General features: G+C 41.3%; 4 protein-coding genes across 4 annotated transcripts; all 4 read left to right on the top strand.

Annotated features, from left to right (window-relative positions):
* The first annotated feature begins 7,440 nt into the window (after positions 1-7,440).
* On the top strand, positions 7,441-10,180 carry polr2i (RNA polymerase II subunit I). The gene is made up of 6 exons (XM_080844773.1): positions 7,441-7,623; positions 7,980-8,034; positions 8,561-8,634; positions 8,847-8,921; positions 9,404-9,455; positions 9,895-10,180. The coding sequence occupies exons 1-6, from the start codon at positions 7,562-7,564 to the stop codon at positions 9,955-9,957; spliced, it is 381 nt and encodes a 126-aa protein (XP_080700899.1). The 5' UTR covers positions 7,441-7,561; the 3' UTR covers positions 9,958-10,180.
* Positions 10,181-10,452: 272 nt separating this feature from the next.
* Positions 10,453-11,979, top strand: pglyrp5 (peptidoglycan recognition protein 5; the record flags this gene model as incomplete). The annotated part of the gene is made up of 4 exons (XM_080845003.1): positions 10,453-10,459; positions 10,927-11,122; positions 11,264-11,412; positions 11,801-11,979. 4 exons carry the CDS (start codon positions 10,453-10,455, stop codon positions 11,977-11,979), a joined length of 531 nt encoding a protein of 176 aa, XP_080701129.1.
* A 1,365-nt stretch (positions 11,980-13,344) lies between these two features.
* Positions 13,345-16,588, top strand: foxg1c (forkhead box G1c; the record flags this gene model as incomplete). Its single annotated transcript, XM_080845001.1, has 2 exons — positions 13,345-14,496; positions 16,553-16,588. The coding sequence occupies 2 exons, from the start codon at positions 13,345-13,347 to the stop codon at positions 16,586-16,588; spliced, it is 1,188 nt and encodes a 395-aa protein (XP_080701127.1).
* Positions 16,589-19,658: 3,070 nt separating this feature from the next.
* Positions 19,659-21,553, top strand: snrpd2 (small nuclear ribonucleoprotein D2 polypeptide). The gene is made up of 3 exons (XM_080844608.1): positions 19,659-19,769; positions 20,679-20,858; positions 21,168-21,553. Coding segments are annotated over exons 1-3 (357 nt in total). The 5' UTR covers positions 19,659-19,767; the 3' UTR covers positions 21,343-21,553.
* The last annotated feature ends 289 nt before the right edge of the window (positions 21,554-21,842 follow it).

Genomic DNA, 21,842 nt, shown 5'->3' with positions numbered 1-21,842 from the left:
TTAATAGATCTCTGCCTAGGGTCCTTCCATCTCAGAGGTTTTTATTTGAAATGTTAAGGTTTTGCAAGTCGGGCCACAGTGGTCCTTGAAGTCTTCCTTTTTCCCAGTGCCCCTGCCTGTTATCCAGGTTTTCTTGCCTCTAGTTATACATTCTCTCCATGTTTGTACACCATTCCCTGTACTAATGCTATGCCAATCACCCTGCTTCTCCAGTATATTGCATAATTCTGAATCATATCTTTAAACGTGCTGATGCGTCATTTCCATGACGCCTGAGTGTGCCATGAGTGTTTCCTAACGCATTTTGGTAGGGGTGCAGAGATTGCGCAAGATTCTAGTATAGACCCGCCCCCTAATCGCAACACTTACACTGTGCCGACCCTACCATCTGCAAGGCTGGGACACAGAATTTGTGCTCATATCAGCCATAGAGGGTTCTGATCATATCAAAATGGATTATGAACACCACCCCACACCCACCCCCCAGTCACTTTTCATCAGTAGGGGATTGGCAGTATGTGTGTCAAGTGTCACGTCCTTAGGGAATGAAGCTAGTCAGGAGTAGATGCGTTTCCCACCAGCCATCTGCCACTGATGATATTCCCTGCATCACCTTGGAATTCTCTTTTTTTCCCTTTTGACTCAAAACTTGACTTGTTTATCCAAGTGCAGGCTCAATGAACTACAACGAGGGGGAAAGTTGGCTGTTAATTTGTCATGCCAAGTTTGTAATTCCAACCCCTCACGGAGTTGATTTTGTGAGTCTCTGCTGAGTAAACTAGGATTTTATTCCTACCAACAAAGCTGTTTTGCACAAAGATGGGGAGTGGATTAAATAACGCCTGAAGATATGTCTGGTGATAGAATCCTCTTTTTTGCCCTCTGAAACTGGCACTCATGGGAACAAGTGGCAATCTTTCAAAAGCTTTTTCCAACAAAAATGTTACTGGCGTGAGGCAGAGCAGAGAGAAAGAGAGAGAGAGAGAGAGAGAGAGAGAGGAGGAATGAGGGAGAGAGAGATTAGTATGTTTGGATGTTCTGTGTTCATTCAATACAAATGAACATTACAGGAAGTGTCCCAATGTTGTCATGTGTGGAGTATTAAAACTGTGACAAAATCCTGTGACAGCTGCCAGGGAGTGCACCATAGTACAGAACAAAATAATGGAGTCACAATCACTACCATACTCAGATGGGAGAAAATGTAACACGTTTGCTTTCGCAACCTGACTTTCCCTCGCATCAACTGTTTATGATGTGTCTTAAATATCTCTTTGACAACAGTTTCTGAGTACATTGGTAATCCAACGTCACCCCCCTCCCCCATGCTCTCCTAACTACAGTAAGTCAATAACAAGCTAACACCATGGCTGTGACAACCACACAACGCGCTTCACGCAACCAGAAGGGTCAGTGCAGGATTGGGGACAAGCAGCAGGGCCAAAGGATGAGGCAGGATGCTAACGAAGCCACATGACTTCTAAAGGTAGGTATTAGGACCCTACATCTTGAGTAGAATATGGACCCACAGTTTACCCTGAATTACAGTTGCATCCACACATCCCAGTAGAAGCACTTCAAGTATCGTATTTCATTCGAGTCTCTAAAAGTCAATGTGTGCTTTGCATGAACACACAACAATATTGTCTCCTGGTTAAACATTAAAGAAGAGTATTTCACAAATAGCCAAAGACTACTTGATACTTGTCCTCCTCCACTAGACTCACTTATCACATCCATATCAGCCCTATGACAGTGCCAACAGCCCTAGTCATGACCTCTCACTCTTGTTGCAGGGGTGCATAACTTGTGGAAGTCAGTAGAGGGTCTTACCTGTCTGTAGGTGGGTATCCGTCCTCTCTGTCTTGGCACACCTCCACGCCGGCTATGGTAGGCATGATGACCTGAGGCAACAGGGCTGCCTGTGGAGGGGGGCAGCTTCCGCAGCACCCGCCCTCCGGCGGCCCCCCAGGGGGGCAGTTGGTGTCCAGGGCGAGGCCTGGTGCAAGGCGTTTGGGGTCAAGAGGGGAGAGCAGAGGTCTGGGGCAGCAGCGGCTCTGTGACCAGGTGAGCTGGGGAGGCCTCTCGCTCTCGACTGAGAGTCTGCTGAAGGCTGATGAGCCCAGACGCCAACACTACAACAGCTTCAGCACACAGCTACCAGCTGCTCTCTTCCACTCTCTGCTCACATACCTCCCCCCACCTCTCTCTGTCCCTCTCTCTCTCTCTCTCTCTCTTTCCTCTTACTCTCTCACTCGCTCTCCCCACAGAGGAGCTTTGCAGAGGAGTAGGATTAACGTCTCATTCGATTACAGCAGCGGGACAGGTGACGTCAGAGGGACCTGACTGTCCCTCTGCCAGCATGGACCAGGGAGTGTGCCACTGCCTGGCCGTCCGCAGAAGGAGACGGAGGCACAGGCCGGCTCACCTGCATGGTCTCTCTCCACAGAGATAGAGGGCTCAGCCACTTGAGCGCCCAGCACCCCCTTTAACAGCTTCAAGCCTTCCCCTCTTTGCACATCCACGGTTTGCAGTCTCACTCTCGTCAGAGTGGATTTGGACGATTGGGAGAATTAGCCCCGGGATCAAAGGCTCAGGGTGGGGTGGGGGCTATATATAGAGAGTGGCAGGACTGCTGCCTCTCCACACACACACAGGAGCAGTCCCAGTGCTCTAATCCCCACCATACACACACTCACACAATTATAAACACACACATACAAACATATACTGTACTATATTCGCACACACACAGACACACACACACACCTGCATTATCACATAACCATGCACATATGGGTTGTCTCATGAGCATGTACTGCAACAAGTGCCACTGAATGTATTCATTAATTTATTTTGGTGGGTGATGTGGGCATGCAATACATGGGAAGTTGCTGCACATATAGCTCTTGCATTTCCTCCCCACCCACATATATAGAAACCACATTTCCTCTCCATTTTGCAGCCTTATTCATTTTTTTTTGCATTTCTGTTTACTTGTCGTTGATGACCTTGTTTGATTTGAACTTTTATTGAACCCTAAAAAACAGTAATGTTTCATGGACTAGTTGCTTCTCTCAAGCTCTTCCTATGCTACACAAACTGGGGTGACAGGTGGTATGCGTTCTTACTTTAGCCCAGTTAATCAAAGCATTTTGAGTTTCTGTTTAAAGATTTTTTGTTTGAGAAGTGTAATTTGGTTGAACAAGAAAGGCTAAAAATCTGTTCTGTAAATGTAGGAAGTGAGACCTCAGCTGGGACAGATTTGGTTATCATAGCGTGATTACAGAGTTAACAACATTTCAGGATACTATGAAATACCCAACTCTCACTTTATCTTCAAACTGTTATTGTCTTGTCATGGGTTACCACTTGATGTTACCTTTCTCTATGAGGAAGAAAAGATCCTTGACACTTGATAGAAAAGTAACGCAAAGTAACGCATTACTGTAATTCCACCACTTTTAGCGGTAACAAGAATGTAAGGAAGTATTATTTTAAATCAAGTAACGCAGTTACAATTACTGAAATTTGAATGAGTTTGTTCCCTGCATTACTCTCTTTTGTGGAAAAATTAACACTTGCAGACAAGAAGACAAGATAGGCCTACTTTAGCTGCTTCTGATCTGACGTCGCAGGACATTGGTGGCCGGTGAATGAGCATTTAACCCAGAGGTTCCGTTAGAAGAAAAAAATCCAGGTAAAAGTGGCCTGCAGAGTTTTCATTTTCCGGACATTTTAATTATAAGCCGTTCAAATATCTATTACTGCTTCTAAATTAGCCTATTGAAGAAAACTGAGGACAGGCTATGTATCTTAAAGAATTACATAATCAGGTCGTATAGAATGCAACATGTTAATTTTCCTAAGTTTACAATGGAAAACATTTCAATGAAGCAGCTTGCAGCTAGCTAGCTAACTAGGGAACTAAGCTATCGCTAGGTATGACAACTAACTATCTAGTTGAGAGAACATCACTGTTGTTTAAAATAAATAGGTCAAAATTAAATTAAATTGGAAATATGTTTATTGTGTTTGACTGTTCAGGGCCTCGTTTCCCGATAACGACGTATTTTAACGGCCTACGTGGATTTTTAAGACATAGTAGACTCAGTAACACTTTCTATTTACGAGCGTTTCCCGAACATCATCTTAAAGTCAGGTGCACGAGCGCAACGTGCACGAGTTCTTAAGTATATCTTAAGAGCTGTTTACGTCAGGTTAACCTGTTTACGTTAATAGCTGTGAAATTAGCTAGCCTATGCGTGCATCGAACGTGCACTTTGCACTGAATTCGGGGCGGAGATAGTAACACCGAATGACGCCCCTGGATAAGGTGTCGAGGGGGTTGAAGCGTACGTCATGCGTGACTGTATGAGCTATGAAACTAGCGATTTAAAAAAAGTTTCAATGAAGAACATGGTTGCAAATATATATGTATACAACTGTGTAGAGCACGAAACAAGACTGTCGTCATTTTTAAATTAATTATAAGCCAAAAATACTTACATGTAATGTATTTAGCATCTAGCTATAAAGCTACCATATAAGCCAATGGAGTGGTGGCATAAGCGCTAATTGTGCCTTAAAACTACTGTTTGAAAGCTTCAGTTAAGACATACATACTCTGCATCGGTCGCGTAGCACATTTCAGATCAAACCGAGTCATTATAAACATATAAAAAGTTGTGTAGATAGCTTTATTAATGTAAAATATTCCTCACTTCAAGGAGCCATGTTTTTTTTTTTAATTCCCCTTTCTTCCGAACGACGGGCGAACGACGCCCCTGGTGGATTGCATCGCTAAGTGTGAAGTTAAGTGTGAAGTTAAGTGTGAAGTTCGCTAAGTGTGAAGTTACTACTGGTCCTGACCACACGTAGAATTCTTCTCAGCGAAAGAACAATTTAAGCTAAGTGCGGCGTCGGGAAACTGCTCTGCAACGTAGGATCCATCTTACGACCGATTTCAAGTGCTTTTTCGCGTTCGGGAAACGAGGCCCAGTACTGTTCATATTCATTACATTTAAAACGCAGATATAAAAGTTACTTAAAAGTTACTTTCCCTAGTAGCTAATTACTTTTGATATACAATAACTGGTGAAGTAATTCAATTACCTTCAAAAGAAGTAACTAGTAACTGTAACTAAGTACTAATTTTCAGTAACTTGCCCAACACTGCACTTCAGTCACAGTAAGTGGTGACTGCTAACCAGCACACTAGTTCCTTCTCAAGTGCAATGATGTTCTGCAACTGGTTATTATGTTGTTTGGCATTCCTGGGACCGATCTGGTTCATCCAGTTTATTCCCTTTCCCCATCCAATTCAAACTCAGCAGACTCTGATTTAAAACTGTTTCAATTCTTGGACATCTCTCTTGTCCTACAGATGCTCTTTGGCAATAAATACTCTTTGTTTAATTGTATCTTCAGAGCAAACAAACAAAACAAAAAAAAAACAATTTTTGTGAGTAATTTAAAGAACAGCGCTGAATGACTAAACTACTCAAGGAATGTGCCTTAGGCAAACTGCTGGTGCCCTCTTTCAGTAGTGTGTTATTAACTGGAGAGGCTGTAAACTGTAAAAAAAAAAAAAAAAAAAAAAAAAAAAAAAAAGTCCACGCCCTCTCAGACACCAGGTCTCATACACCAGCCCTTTGCTTCTGCAAGTTTGGCCACAGTGGGAAACTATACAGGATTACAGGTACATTGACTAACAAGGATGGATCGCACTGAAAAAACAGGTAACAATGCATAGAAACTTAAGACATAAAGTGTGTGTGTTTTGGTAAAGGAGCATGTAATAACATTGTTGTGACATCTTGAGCAAGTAAATGTTCCAGTTCTCAGTTCTGATCTTTCTCATATGTAACATTCAAAGGAAATGCTAATCAAATAAGAATAGCTAGCATTGTTGCATAATTTAAATTAACTCTCTGCTTGTCTGAATTTCTTGTTGCTATAACCTAATTTGATTAACTCAGTCAAAAAAATATCAGATTTCCATTCACAACAAAAGCAGTTCACCAACACAACGATACTTTATATGGGAACCATATGGACGCACAATCAGTAGTATTTGACCTATAATACTGCTACATAGATTGTCTAGAATTGTCTGCCGGCTTTGTTTATAACTTCACTGACATGTCTGAAATGGAATATGGCTGGAGAAGAATCATTTAGCCCTTGCTTGCCTTCAGGAATGCACAGATGCTTGACTAGCATCACAGCAGGGTACTTTGTTGTTTGACATAAGTAAGTGTGAATAATAAAAAAAACTGTTATTTTAATACTTGTTCACTCATACACCAGAACCACAGGCACAAAATCCTGAGACAACAGATGGACGTGGTGATGGCCCAGATAATATTCGTAAGTGTGTAGGCTACATAAAATTTGACAATAAATAGTGTTCACAGGAATATAGTGCCTTGCACTGAATTACACATGGGTGATGATTGTTCTGTAATAATTGTTTGAACCTCATGCACCAGTAGACCCAGAACCTCAGCCTTCAAATCCAACAGATGGACGAGGGGATGGCCCAGATTATATTGGTCAGTGCCTGACTTTAAATATTCTTGATCTCGGGTTATTCATAGTCAAATCTCCAACATCAGTGTCTCAGTGGTGACATTGAGACATGACAATCTAGAGTAGGGTATTGTGCAAGTATAATACTACATTCTGAGTATGACTGTCGTTTTGTTTTGTTGTTTCAGACAGGACTGTGGCCTTCACTGCAAAACTTATTCCTTCTGATAATTATCCAGCTCACAACGGTGTCCTTAAGTTTCGTCATGTTCTAGTCAACAAGGGGGGTGGCTATGAGGCAAGCACTGGTGTGTTCACCTGCCCCCTGGCTGGCTTCTATTACTTCACTGTCCATGCTTCTGTGTATGGCCGTGGGGAGGTCATTATTCAGAAAAATGGAGTAAAGGTGGTCTCAGCTTACCACACTACGTTGCCCAGCAGGATGAGCCAGGTCGCCAGCATAAGTAGTGTCATTGAGCTGTCCAAGGGTGACAAGGTTTGGGTGGACCTTTGGGGCTGTGGCCGGAATGACATTTTCTGTTCCGCAGATAATGATACTGTGTTTGTGGGATTTCGCCTCACCTGAGGCCTTTCCTGATAAGTCTGTAAAAAAAAGCCTGTCAGAATGGCTTGAATGCTATTGTTTAATATTGTAATATCATACCATAAATATGAACGAAATAAATAAAACAAATTAAAAATGAATCTGTTTACGATTTGTATGAATTTAATCGTTAAGTCAATCAGTTCGATTTTGCAGAAACTAACAAGAGAAATTAAAACTAAGTTAGCGTAGCTATTTCGTCCTCCATAATATAGGGGCGCTGCTTACCAATCGTTCTTGAAATTCATTTGAATCGGTTTGTACTGCGCATGCCTTATCCAAGTCTATGGTTGCAACGAAAGTAGGTTCGAAAACTGGCGTGTATGTAGTGTTTGTGTGTCTTTCAGAAAGATAATTATAATAATAAATAACGCTAGAAAACCATTGACATTGTCCTGATAGTTATCTGAAGTATTCTGCAAAATGGATCTAGAGGGTGGAACGTATGAGCAGGGATTTGTTGGTATTCGATTCTGCCAAGAATGGTAAGCACAGACGTAGCCTGCGATGGTCAACTTGCCTCCTAGCTAATTTAGCTACCTTGAGTAAAGACTTTTCGTAGTGCTTGTCTCCAGTCTGTCTCCCAATGTTTCAGCATTGCACCCTGACAAAGAAATGTAGCCTACGTATACCGGAAGCTTAAACATAACGTATTATATATCAGTGTTACTGATGGTGTCCATGTCTTATAAAGTGTTTACCAAAGTGGATTAACGTCACAAAAAAGACGATGTCTTTTGAAATGACACTTGTACGATGTCATGTGCTGAACTCCAGGGTTGAACTGTACGTCATACCTATCTAAATCCAGGCATTTTATCCTGTGGTCTTTGTTTTGCAGCAATAACATGTTGTACCCAAAAGAGGACAAGGAGAATCGTATCCTGCTATATGCAGTAAGTCACGTAATTTGCTCACTGTGGGTATATCAGCCTCCAAATAAATGACCAGACTATATTTTGTATATTTTGGCAGGATGTAAGCAGGAGATGAGCGTTTATGTGAATTTACCAGAACATTCACCAGCTCTTTAATGCATTTTTAAAAAGAACATAGGAATGAATGAACAGGTGACATGTGCATGTGGCATTGACACGAACATGAAAAGGAAAATCCAATTTGTTTTTGTAAATACAATTTGTTGTTGTGACCCAAGCGTTCTATCCATTAGTGAACGAAGTATGAGCGGCTTGTGCAATTAGTCATGATCATGTCCTGCACATATGGTTGTGTCTGGCCCATCGATTGTTCATCTTTCCAGTGCCCGTGTGTTCAGATCTGTCTCAGTGGATTCTGATTGTTAAGAGATTCTGTATTCTAAAATGATTCTGATATTGTATGTGTTTTGAGGTTGTGATGTGCTACCTTACTGTGTTGTGATGTGCACTGAAAATGTCTTCTGTTTTATGTTTCTGTCCTCAGTGCAGGAATTGTGATTACCAGCAGGAGGCAGACAACAGCTGCATTTATGTCAACAAAATCACCCACGAGGTTGAGTAAGTATATGTTCATTCATTTCCACTTGCAGAGGCCAGCAATTGGTTTGTCTGTGGGAGAAATAATAGTGTTTTCCAATTTGCTCATAAAAGTCACCCACTTGTCTTTACAGCATCACCATTGCATACTGCATTTATCTTGTTTGTTGTATGCTATGCAAAACTTGAATAGCCCCTCAGCCATTTCATTTTTCCTGTTGTTTACTTTTCAGTGAGCTGACACAGATTATTGCAGATATATCCCAGGATCCAACCCTGCCCCGGACAGAGGACCACCCGTGTCCCAAGTGAGTGTCCATGTCCCCTAAAGTTTTTTTATTTTTTTCTGCCACATTCTCACTGTATTCTCCACTCATAGACTCATAGTATGATTATGCAGCAATAATTAAGCAAATATTACAACTTTTTTGAAGACTCATCACAACTGAATAAATCAACATCTGGCAACCCCCCCTGTTAATGGTGTTCTGCTTTTGCCATTTGAGTCGGGTCTTAATTTCATGTCAGATGCCTACACGCTAGACACCTTTTAAAAGTCAGCTTAAAACCTATCTTTTCACTAAAGCATTTTATTACTATTATTATACGAGCATCAGGTTCTGAAACGATGTTGACCATTATTTTATTGCTCCTGCTGCTTGCTTTTATTGATTTTATGTAAATCACTTTGAATTGCAACTCTTGTACGAAATGTGCTATGTAAATAAAGTCTTACTTACTTACTTACATGCAAAATTGGGTTTCTGTTTAATAACTCCCGTGTTTTCAGGTGTGGCCACAAGGAAGCAGTGTTCTTCCAGTCGCACAGCATGAAAGCCGAGGTAAAGAAATATGGGCTCACTGTAACGTTTTTCTTGCATTTATTGAATGTATTTGTTTACCCCCATGTATTGGAAATATCATTTGGCCTGTTAATTAATTCCTGTTAATGTAATTATATCAATATCAAATATATCAATGAATATGATCAGTGTCATTCATTCTTCATTTCTATGAGCCTTTTTCCCCGAATGAATTAAATTTCAAGGGGCTGTGTATCAAGTCACACATTCGGACAGCGATTTCATTTGGTGCCCATAATTTAATCTAAGGAAAATGTATGTTTCTGGTGAATCAGCTGATGTATCAACCATAAAAAGCATAGTGGTGTATCCAAGACCTCATTCATTTCTGTGTGTAAAGTGACAGTGTACTGTCTTAGAAGTTTCCAGAATGTGAATGTTTATGTCGAGAAGCTGAAGTTTGTTTGTTCTCTCCCAGGATGCCATGCGTCTGTACTACGTCTGTACCGCCCCTCACTGTGGACACCGCTGGACAGAATGAAGAAGTGAAGAGGAAGTTCCACTGCTACACTGGGTATCCCAAACTCTACCCGGCTGGCATTATTGACAGAAAAGAACTTTTGTCATACTGCCCGAAAGGCTTATTGTAAAAACTGTTGCATCTTATTGCAGACCTGTTAATTCCAGCTTGATGCAGGGTGGATTTTTGGTTTGTGTTTGCATTAGCATTGGATTTTTTTCTAATGTCATGGTATTTTTATAGTCCTCTGAATGTTTCTTATGTTTTTTTTAGAAATGTGAGCAAGTATTAAATCCACTTGGAAAAAACATGTGTTTTCTCTCATTTTCTCTGTTACAAAAATATTGATGTTCAGTTGTAAAGTTGTAATTAATACATTGTTATGTATGAAGGTTAATAGCTGACCCTACATAGGCACATAATATAATCTATACTTCTGTGATTAAAAAGTGAAAACAAATGCTAGATTTGAGTTGGGTAAACATATTTCAGAAATCAATCTGTACAAGCCTCGCCATGTTAGGTGAGCCTGTTTAAAGAATAATACTTCCGTATTAGTGTGTACATGGGAGTGACCTGCAAAAATATTCTAACAATAGTGCTGTAGTCACTTGCTGTATCATCGTACCAAGCCCACGTAGCTTCCTGTTCTTGCGCAAAACTAAGTTTTCCGTCCCTGCGCGATAACATGGCGTGAGAAAGGAAAATACACAGTAATCCCCAGCCGAGAAAGTCCTTGTTCCGTAGCCTGGCTGCCTCTTGAGTCGCCCGTCGCAACGGTGCAATTTACAAAGCTTTGTATATAATAACGAGATGATGGCCTACTCACCATTTTATTAAACACCTTTGGAACGTTGATTTTGCACGCAGTCATGGACAAAAATACAAGCGGACCTCAATACAGTCGAGTGGGAGGCAATGCAGGTACGATTACCCAAACAGAGAATGCTAATACTGAAGTTGAACCTGGTATTTGTGTGCTTCCTGCAGTAAATATAACTTATCGGGTTGGCTGGGGAGCCGCAAACCCCCGGAGTAAAAAGCAAATGAATGAACCTGCTAAGAGAGTGGTTATCCACCACACGGCGATCCGGTCTGGTGCTACCCCACAGGACTGTATACACCAAGTAACCCGTATACAGAAGATGCACATGAAGGACAGAGACTTCGATGACATCGGATACAAGTAAGTCGGATAGTAGGCTAGTTCATAGCCTACATATTTTTCTTCATTTTATTCCTAACACGACTTATTTTATTTTAAGGACATTTGTTGCATTACAAAAAGTTGGTGTAGCCCACACAATAATGAAACTTACTTTTGCAGCTTTTTGGTCGCTCAGAATGGGATGCCATATGAGGGGCGCGGATGGGGCATCGTGGGAGCGCACACCAAGGGGCATAACCAGGATTCAGTTGGCATTGCTGTCATGGGCAATTTTAACAGTAACGAATTCCTTTTTATGGTATTATATTGTAGTCAAACAAAATGCGAGCCAAATTGTCATAGAACCCCCAAAAAATAGACCAGTGGCATTTGTCTAACTGAAAAGCCTTTCCCATTTTATGCATTGATCTGGCAAGCAAGGATTGTGTATTCCTTTGGGTGCGCACATATTAAGAATATGAAATAGGTCACCAAAAGGTTAAAGGCAACAACGCAAAACGAATTATTTCTCCCAAAATGCAAAATAAAAATTCATATTGAGAATTCTACATGTTTTATGTTTAAGAAGCCTATAAGTCAGGGTATAGGCCTATTATGTTACCTAGATTTAGTGTTATTAAGTGGCTGGTGTAATTAATTGTCGCGCCATGAGATTTTTTCTCATATTCATGAAGGAGTATTTTTTTCTCTTTCCAGATGACTTGCCCACCTCCGCAGCATTGTCATCTGTCAAAAGGCTGTTACTGGACGGGGTGTCCGGGGGCTGGCTGCACTCCAATTATGCAATCTTTGGGCACAGGGACTTGGCGAATACCGAGTGCCCCGGAGATAAACTTTACCCTGAAATACAACGACTCAGGTCGGATAGGGACTAGGTCTGCAGTTAATTCTCTGATATTTTTGGAAATGTTCTGATTGAGAAGAGAAAGTGAAGGAGTGGTGTGGTGAAACAATAGCTTTGTCCAGGGTTTCTTATCTCATGCACTGGATGGACTTTTGTAACTCTTTGGTGACTCCGTATGTGTGAACATCTCATGTTAAACAGATAACAGTGGCCGTTATAATAAATTATTTGATCTGTTACACGACAATTTTAGGTACTGACATATTTACACTTTGCCTACGCAACCGATGTAGGGCATCGTCTAAAAAATCCTGCTCATAAACTATAAGAATCCTATAGAGAGCACATACTGAAACAAATAAAGCAGTGCTGTCGGTCACTTTAGGGGGGAAATAGATAGGATGGAAATAACTACATGTACATTTTGATCATGTTTAATGTATTCTGTCGAAACGTTAACTAAATATTCAGCACACTTCATGATTCCTAAAATGTCCATAATAATTTATGCAATAAGCTAATAAATGTTTTTGTGAAATGATTCTGAAATCTGATGGTTTGTTTGTTCTATTAATGAAGGATAATACTATTGTATTGTATTCACAATATTGGTTTGGACTAAGCGCACTACATCCTTCCTTGCTAAACCAGACACATCCAGTAAAATCTAAAACGACATAATTTATCATCGGGTGAAATGTGTATCTTTGTTATGTTTCAACACGGTAAGCCATGCGTAGATGTAGGGTACATTCCCAGCAAGTAAGTACTTGCAATTTCTTAGGGATTAAGGGCACAGCACCATCCGTATCAAATCGAGAAAATAAGAAAAGGCTAAAAGTTAAACATTGTGCTCTGCGTTTTGTGCGCACCAACACCACCTTGCCTGTCAAATTCAGCACAGAATAGAGCGTGTCCCCCGGCAGATACGAGTAGAGAGCTGCCTCATTTATGGCTGTGTGTGGTTCTCTGGATCACCTTAGCGCATGGCATCAGTTTGTTTACCTACTCACCTTCTCATGTGCGTACTTCGGTGTACTAATTTGCACTTTCACACACCTTTCTGCCCGTTCGCCTTCGACGGGCACTTCGCCAAACTGTTGTGTAAACAGAAAGGAAGGGCAGAGCCGGGGAGGCGGTCTCTTGGGCCAAGTGCAGGTGAGAGGCTAGAGTTTCACGCTCCTCGGAAGTGTTATAATTGGCCCGGGAGTTCATTGATCAGTCACAGAGATTGACAGTGCTGTGGAGTTATTAGTGTCTTTTGACGGGTCTTCGCGCTTATGAGGAGTTTCGTTAGTTCTGAACTGTGCGCAGACGCTTGATCCTCTCCAACAACATCCTTCCGACCCTCTCCAGAAAACGACTTCCACCGGTGCACAAGTGGGTGATGCTAAACATGGACGGAGTGAAAGCTCCCGTGAGGCTCCTCCACAAGTCGTCGTTCAGCATAAGCAGTCTGTTATATCAACGCGAGGCGCTGATGAATGAGCGTGGTCCCGCCATGGACGCGCCGCTTTCTGGAGGTGTCAAAACCCTGTCCCGACATCAGTTTTTCCCGGATCAGAAAACTAACTGTGCACTTATTCGAGATGGGAAGTATACTTTCAACGACGACAAGAGAAACGGTAAAGCACACTGCAGCTCAATACGAATAGATAAACTGGTACCCAGGGATAAGAAGAAAAGAGGGGAGAAGAAACTGGTAGACAGAGTTGAAGTTAAGGCACAAGGAGAGGCAGACAGAGGGAAGAATGGTAAACCAGAGAAACCTCCTTTCAGCTATAATGCTTTGATCATGATGGCTATTCGTCAAAGCCCGGGAAGGCGGCTTACACTGAATGGCATTTATGAATTTATCATGGACAACTTTCCGTACTACAGGGAAAATAAGCAAGGGTGGCAAAACTCCATTCGACACAACCTGAGCCTCAACAAGTGTTTTGTTAAGGTGCCACGCCACTATGATGACCCGGGAAAGGGCAACTATTGGATGCTGGACCCATCCAGTGAGGACGTTTTCATCGGTGGCACGACGGGGAAGCTCCGACGGCGTTCAACAGCTGCCTCCAGAGCAAAACTGGCCATGAAGAGAGGACCTCGGATGGCGTCCAACTCTGCAGCAGGTCTGGCACTCACGGGGTCCTTCTACTGGCCAATCCCTCCTCTCCTGGCCCTGCAACACTCTGCACACTCACACCCGAGTTCAACTTCTTTTCTAGGGTCCTCTCAGAGCAGTTACGCTGCCTCGTTGCTCTCTCATAGCTCGCACATCACTTCGGCTGTGGCCCCCACCTCCGAAAGACTGCTGCCCACCACCCAAGAGAACACTTATTTTGGAATAGGCGGAGAACACCACCGACACCACCAGATGACTGCAACCGCATCCTTCGCGTCTTCTTCCTTGCCGTGTGCGTTGCCTCTCCCCGGTCCATGTTCTTTTAACCTGCTCTCTGGTCAAACCAGTTACTTTTATTCGCACCAGGTTCCAAACCTGCCCGATTTTACATCTTTGCTACAAGATGACCACTCGCAACCTAAAGTGCCAGCGGTCGGGCCGTTTCTGTCTGGAAAGAACAGTTCCTCTGATTACATAAGTGGTTTTTGCTCAGAACTTCCCAATTATTTTTGTCCTTTTTAGTGTCACGACACCTCTCAACATGTAGGCCTAGTGAAATGTTGTATTTATGGCCTAACACACTTTATTCTCCGCCGTTTAACTGTCATGGTGGAAAAGTGACATAACCAGAAGAAAGTCATCTTTGTGTTTTAATATTCAAATACTTTTGGCTTAACAGGCATTGAATACAATAGGATATTTGATGACTGAGTAAATGTATAATGTATGGTATATAATAATCTTTAATCATTAATCACAATTCATTATTAAGCATAATGCACTGTATACAAGTTTTGAGCAGCGCCAGCTCACAAAACAGCATGACAACCGTCATACAAAATTGAGCAAGACAATAGGTCAAAGCACTTTTCTTTCTCTCCCTCTGTGTGTGTGTGATCGCAAATTTACAGGAAATAAGTTTGCATGCACCTTGATGCTATAATACTTGCTTGTTAAAGGAGAGCCTTGGTGTTATCTACATTTTTGGATGGTGTTTATGGGCATATTGCGGTTGTGTAATGAAGCTATGAAATGCACAATTGTTCATTAAAATTATCTTTGTAATGCAGTATCAATTATGCTGTATTATCATCTTGTCTGAATGGATATGCATATTACAACCTGCAACATAGTCAGCACATACAGTATGTTGAAAGGTTGATTGACTCAATTTCAAGTTAAGGCATGCCTCATCCAGATTCCCACTGTTCTGTTTGACCCATAAAACTGATTGTATTTTCCGAGTTCCGAGTGCAAGTGCACACATACAATTGTTATAGTGGCACCACAATAAAGCACTCTGGAAAAACATGAGTTAATTTAAATTGACTGTTCATGAATTCTTGAGAAGTAAAAGTTTGTCTGACAAAATGATAAGAAACCATTTTTGAGGAAAATGAATTTAGTTTTTCATTCAGAGGGTACTACATTGATGCTTTCATAACTACAGACATGAGATTTTTTTTAGAGGAAAGTTTGCATCAAAATATCAAAATTACATTATTCAAAGAAGTCTTACAGTTTTATGATGTATTTGTATTGAATCAAATCCTCTACCTCCTCCCATAAATGTAATTGTATTTCATTGTTTTTGTTGTTTGTTAGTGTACTTTAACTTTGATTCATTTTTGTATTCCACAGGAAAAAAATTATGAATTGTATTCTTAAACATTCTTAAAAAGTTAATAAGCCCAAGACACAGGAAATCTATAGGGTGTTGTTAAATGTTAGTGACATGTTTTGAGATGAAATAAGATAACATAATTTCCCTGACATGTCTTTCAGTTTTTGACGTGATAGATATTAGAGGTGATAAAGAGATATGTGATATGACGAGTCCAGACTCAAAGGAGTCCACAGGGCATGCAGCTGGTAGCCTCACATCTCTCTCTCTCTCTCTCTCTCTCTCTCTCTCTCTCTCTCTCTCTCTCTCTCTCTCTCTCTCTCTCTCTCTCTCTCTCTCTCAGTTTCTCTCTCTCCATTTCTCTCTCTCCCTATCTTTGTCTTTATCTCCCATACAAACACCTGCACACAATCATATTTCATTTGCTATATAATACATTTACATCTGCATCAATTCCTCCTACATGAAAAATATATAGGTTAATGTGTGTGTGAAATATTTAACTGTTCTCAGCCACCACACCACTGAATACTGATATTCCATTAATGTTCATACCCCAGGAGTGTGATCATGCTGATGAACTGAATGGCTCCAATGGGATCAGATGCACAGGCAGATTTTCACCACCAGATGCCCAAACACATGAGCTCCATTACTGACCAGATAAATGATACCAATCACATCAGTACTGCACAACACAGAAACTATCCAGCAATGAGCGATAATGACCAGAACTAACCAGTGGTTTTCTTTCTGTCTCAACAGCATTGAGGGGATCTATTCATCTGTACACTATAGTTTCAAGTAGGACAGACAGCGTGCATGTGACACTCTGGGATGTCATCCTGTTCCATGTTTTCTTAGGCTCAAGCACTCCGTCCAGTGAACATGAGCTCTTAGAGCACAAAGGTGTCACATGCATTTTTAAAGACTTGCATCCCTGCCACTTGCACCTTTCAACCATGACCACTTCTGTCCACTGTCATAAGAAATCTGGAGCCTTATTCGCATAATGGACTCTGGACAATGTCTAGAGAATCAAGTCCAGACATTGTCCGGAGTTGTGCCCATTCAGACTCGAGCACAAGGCTTCATTTTCTATTTTTAAATCACATAATTTGAAGTTATGCTGTTGTTACATTTGTTCCTGTGGAGGGGCTAAACGAAGACTAAATGCAAAGGGGGACAACTATCTCTATTGGAGTGATCTCATTGATCTGCCTATACAGTTACAGTCACACATTACATCACTGCTTACTGAACTTTCCCTCACCCTCTGCTAGGCTCTTGTAAGAGAGCTTCAACTCCAAGAAAAAAAAAATACACAGAGTGCAAGTGTCTGTTTGAGGGAACTGGAAAGGACAGGTTTCTGGAGCAGTGCCTACCTGAAACAAAAGATTGCTGTAGTATGGCACGCTCTTGTATTTTAACGACTGTGGTCAGAATAGGCAGCATCAGGTATGGTGCGTGGTGCGGTGATACAACAATGATTTTGGAAAAATAAAGACAAACAAGACTTTTATGACTTCTGTGTACTTAGTAGGGTAGACTAGCTTGAGATAATGCATGTAAGCCAGGAGAGGTAGGCAGAGTGAAAAATAGACTCGTTCCACCCTGCAGCGGTGGTATATGATACAGTTTTCTGTTAATTTCGGTAATAAATAACATCCCCTCTCTGACAAATGATGCTAATAACCCACACCTCGCTGTCAATCACCCACTCAGACTTTATAACTCAAGGGAGAAAGATAAATCAAAGCATACTGACTCCAAAACTCCACAGAAGCCCAGGGGCTGATGGTTGTACTCCAAGACCCTGAAGCTAGACCACACACACACACGCACTGAACTGCAAAGAAGTTGGTCCTTAAACCCCTGCTAGCTATAGTGGTTACAATCATGCTCAGTTTTTTATGTCTATTTTCCATCCCTAGGGGGGAATGTTCATAGGCACTCAAAAGGGCACATTTAGGAAAGGAAGGGAGCCGTTTGAAAGGGGTCCAGTCTGTGCTTTATCACTGGGCTAATCTGGGGAGGAGGGAGAAGCTTGCATTTCAGTCCAACAGTCCTCCTTGGCATTGTAAAGTAATTCCAAAAGTCCTGTTCCCCTTCTGAGTCGGCACACGGTATGTGCGATTATCCCAGGCAGAATCGCCACCCTGTGAAATCACACAGGTGAGGCTGCACTCCCCTGGGCGCCTGCCTGTCGCTCGCCAGTAAGCCAATCCCTGGAGTCTTAAGAAGTGCACAGATACACATCTTTGTCTTTCTGACACACACACTTTACCCCTCACTCGGCTGGCTGTGTCTCCCATTCCCCATCACACCAAGCGTACAACAAAGAGGTACCTGTTCAGGCTTCTCCTCTGCCTTCTTTTCACCGTAATGTGTTAGTATCCACCACTCAGAAAGGAAGTTTGGAAACCATCTTGTATGTTACTGATGTGAGTGTGCTCTACACACAGTCAAATGTCTTGTGACCACTGGGGTATGGTTACAAACAGATTCATTTAATTATTGAGAATACTGGGCATGTTATTTTTTACATAAAAAAATCCTAACTGACTCAACTTTGGACACAGCCACTTGGAGTCTTTACTCCAAGTCACATGATGATGGGTTTTTGCTTGCTCATTTTGGAAATTGGTTTTTAAATTCTAGATGGGTGGGATTTAAAGTGTAACTACCCTGCAATGTCGTCGCGGACCACCAGGGAAACCCCTGGTCTAGAACATGAAAATTGACCCTATAATTGTTCATTTATTTTAGGCATACATATTTAGGCGTTTTTGTCCCAAAAACGGCTGGGGCTTAACAGGAAAAGTGGGACCATAGGGTTTAATTTTCAGAAAAATCTAGAAATGTGGGAACATTGGGCTGTGGGAATTCAGGGCTGTGGGAATATAGGCCGCTCCCATGTATGGAGGCTCTTAGTCTAGTAAACTGTCAGTCCCTCCCCAAGCCCCTCTCAGCCCCTTGCCCACTCTTTAGCAGTTTTCAAAATGATGTAGGCAAGAGGGTGGAATTAGGCTCAGAGCTGGGATTATGGGGTCCGCGACATGAGCCTCTGTTGATCAGTTGACCATTGATTTTTTTTTAATTTGCTTTGATATTTTAACAGATTTCCAGATTACTCTTGAATATAGTGAACATATCGTGTTATAGTCAGAATATCTGTGCAGGCGGAGGGGGCGTGACGGCGGCACATCAGTGGGCCGCAAATTACTTTCTAGTCAGAATGGTGGTCCCTGGGATAAAACCAGTTGAAAACCCCTGTTCTAGACATCTATATGTAGAAGTAGTCATGGTCAGAAGTAGTCTGTCTGTTACTCTGCTAACCCTAACCCTTTGCATAGGTCTGTGGGCACATAGAGCCTAATTTTCAAAATTGTCAGTGAAAAACATCCTTGGAAATGTGGGAACATAGGGCTGACCCACTATATATCAAGACATAGAAATGTACCAAACGGCCCTACATCAGCATGGCCTTGGTTGATTTTAAACTGCAGATACCGTGTTAAGCCCTTTTCAACCCATAAAATAGGCTACATATTTTTATAAAATGTTAACGTTGTCAATATGAACACCATGTTTTTCAGCACAGTCATATAATTTAGTTTATAGCTCAAAAACACATTTAAATGTTCAAAAAGCATGTTTGTGACACTTTTCTAGATTAACAAAATTACAGAAGTGAAAGAGTGATTTGTCTGCCCAATATTCAACGTTAGGCACATTTCAAAATGGGCATAAGGCTAAATTAGTGATGCAAAAATCTGCATGATGTCACAAAGTTACCAAAAATGCACCCATTACATTGACCATTTTATAAATGTTGATGAAATTGAATATTGAATTAATGCATGACGCATTTGAAAAAAACAACAACATATTTCTCGAATTGACCGCAACCCGGAAAAACTTTTCCTTTGGCGCAAATGTTAACCCGGAAGTATACATTTGCACACGGTGTGCGTTGAATGAACGTGAAGGAATAACTGAAATACGTCAGCCGCTAACGCTAAGAAAGCACCGAGAAACGTTCTTATTTTCACATTACTGAAGAGAGTAACGACAAAATGTAAGTTATCTGCATGGCTTCGTAAAACATGTATTTTCGGTTTAACAGTATTGAAGGTGAAACCTATAACATACTGAATAGCGAGTGCAGCTAGCAAGCTAAAGCTAAACTATAGTCAGTGTAACTACCAGGCCCCTTTATGTCTCAAATACGTTATGAGCGTGTGGGTTTTCCAATACTTTAACTCTCTCTCCCGTTCAGTCTGTATACAATAGTTGTTTCTGTGATTAATTGGTTCTGTGTGGTAGCCATGGGTTTCTTGTGTTCTTTGTATAAATGGCTAATTTCATTCTTAAAAAGCGCTGTTAATGTGGTTAGCTAATTTTGTTAGCTTTTTGTCAATGTTACTGTAGGTTTTCGAGCTAGTTTACTAAGCTGCTCAGTACCAATCTGCCCATAGTGATGTATTTTTGTAAGAATCTATCTTAACTTACCCAGAGCTAAACCATGCTGACGTGTAGAGTATGTACGCAATCTAGGTACCCATATTAGTGTTTAAATACTTGTGATCTGCTTTATAAATACTCCTTTCTAGAATAGACTTTATTTGTCATTGTGCATGAGATACACAACCAAATTTGTTAACCAAGTTATCTAGGCTATCTTGCTAGTTAGATTGTTAAAAATGGTTAGGGTTTATATGCAAGTACCTTATCGGACGATCCAACAAGTGACGTTACATGGTATAAAACATTATTATGTATAATGCCTAGCGTGCCAACAAGGTTAACATTTGTAGGGGTTGTTCAACTGTTCAGACTTGTTGAGTTGAAGGTGGTAGCACTCAGTGAACAGGTTTTTTTTTGTTGCATGTTTATATAAGTATTAACAACCCTCACAGGTTCCTCGCACTTAAGTCACAGATACCTTTAAACCAGAGACAATATTTTATGCATTTATGTTGCACAGGAGTCTTCTAAACAAGCCAAAGTCAGAGATGACTCCAGAGGAGCTCCAGAAACGTGAGGAGGAGGAATTTAACACTGGACCCCTGTCTGTGCTTACCCAGTCGGTGAAGAACAACACTCAGGTCCTTATTAATTGTAGAAACAACAAGAAGCTTCTTGGGCGAGTCAAGGCATTTGACAGGTATGTTCACCAGAAGCACTTCACAAACTGAAGCTGATGTCATGGATTTTGAAGTTGACTTTTATAAGTGAAATGTATAGCCTTTATTGGCAGGCTGACTGTCTTAACCAACCAGGAACTGTCTCAGGAAAATCATGGTCCACACACCAATTACTTGATGTCTGCTCCTCACTTTTGAATGAAAGTGGTCAATGTCTATCGTGCAGGACATATCTGTCGGTACTTAACCAAATATTAGCATCTATAAATGTCTCAAAAATCCTATGCCTTGATATCAAAAAGTGATTTCTGCTATTTGTGTTTGAACAGGCATTGTAACATGGTTCTGGAAAATGTGAAGGAGATGTGGACAGAGGTGCCAAAGAGTGGGAAGGGCAAGAAAAAGTCAAAGCCTGTGAATAAGGATCGTTATATCTCCAAAATGTTCCTGAGAGGTGATTCTGTCATCGTTGTGCTGAGGAATCCTCTCATCACAGGCAAATAGACTGTCAGAGCAACATGCCAATTTTGGTCGAATGAGTGCAAGTCTTGGTCTGGACGGCGGCACCAACCAGCTGTTCTAGAGAATCATTGTATCTTTGTTGATGTATTTGATGATTGATGGAGTGAATTTCATTTTTTTCTTTTTTTCTTATTGATTTACTTTAGAAGAAACTTTAGTTTACTACTTTTATAAAATAAACATTGTGACCATAGACTTGACTGCTTCTTTTTTTGAATAATTAGCTTTTAGTTTTCATCTTCTATTTGGATAATATTTCTTGATAAAGTAATTGATCAGAAACATGTTCACTTGTCCTTTTTACTGGTACCCCTTTAACTTCCTCCTTCCCGTTCTCCTTCTTTCTCTCTCTCTCCTTCCCTGCCTAAGCTCCACAGGCTGTTTCCCCTGGCAGAGGTTTAGGTGTCAGTGTTGATTTCAGCAGGCGGTGCTCAATCTGTGACAAACTGCCGTTTAAATGGCCCTGCATTATTAATTAGACC

Source organism: Sprattus sprattus, assembly GCF_963457725.1.
Source record: "Sprattus sprattus genome assembly, chromosome: 9".
Classification (NCBI taxonomy): domain Eukaryota; kingdom Metazoa; phylum Chordata; class Actinopteri; order Clupeiformes; family Clupeidae; genus Sprattus; species Sprattus sprattus.
Note: the sequence above shows the minus strand (reverse complement) of the source record. Positions and strands in the feature narration are given on the sequence as shown.

Coding starts and splice junctions, on each gene's coding strand:
- polr2i (XM_080844773.1), top strand. CDS start 7,562: ATGGATCTAGAGGGTGGAACGTATGAGCAGGGATTTGTTGGTATTCGA. Junction 7,624..7,979: donor ATTCGATTCTGCCAAGAATG/GTAAGCACAGAC, acceptor TTTGTTTTGCAG/CAATAACATGTTGTACCCAA. Junction 8,922..9,403: donor GAGGACCACCCGTGTCCCAA/GTGAGTGTCCAT, acceptor CCGTGTTTTCAG/GTGTGGCCACAAGGAAGCAG.
- snrpd2 (XM_080844608.1), top strand. Junction 20,859..21,167: donor CGAGTCAAGGCATTTGACAG/GTATGTTCACCA, acceptor GTGTTTGAACAG/GCATTGTAACATGGTTCTGG.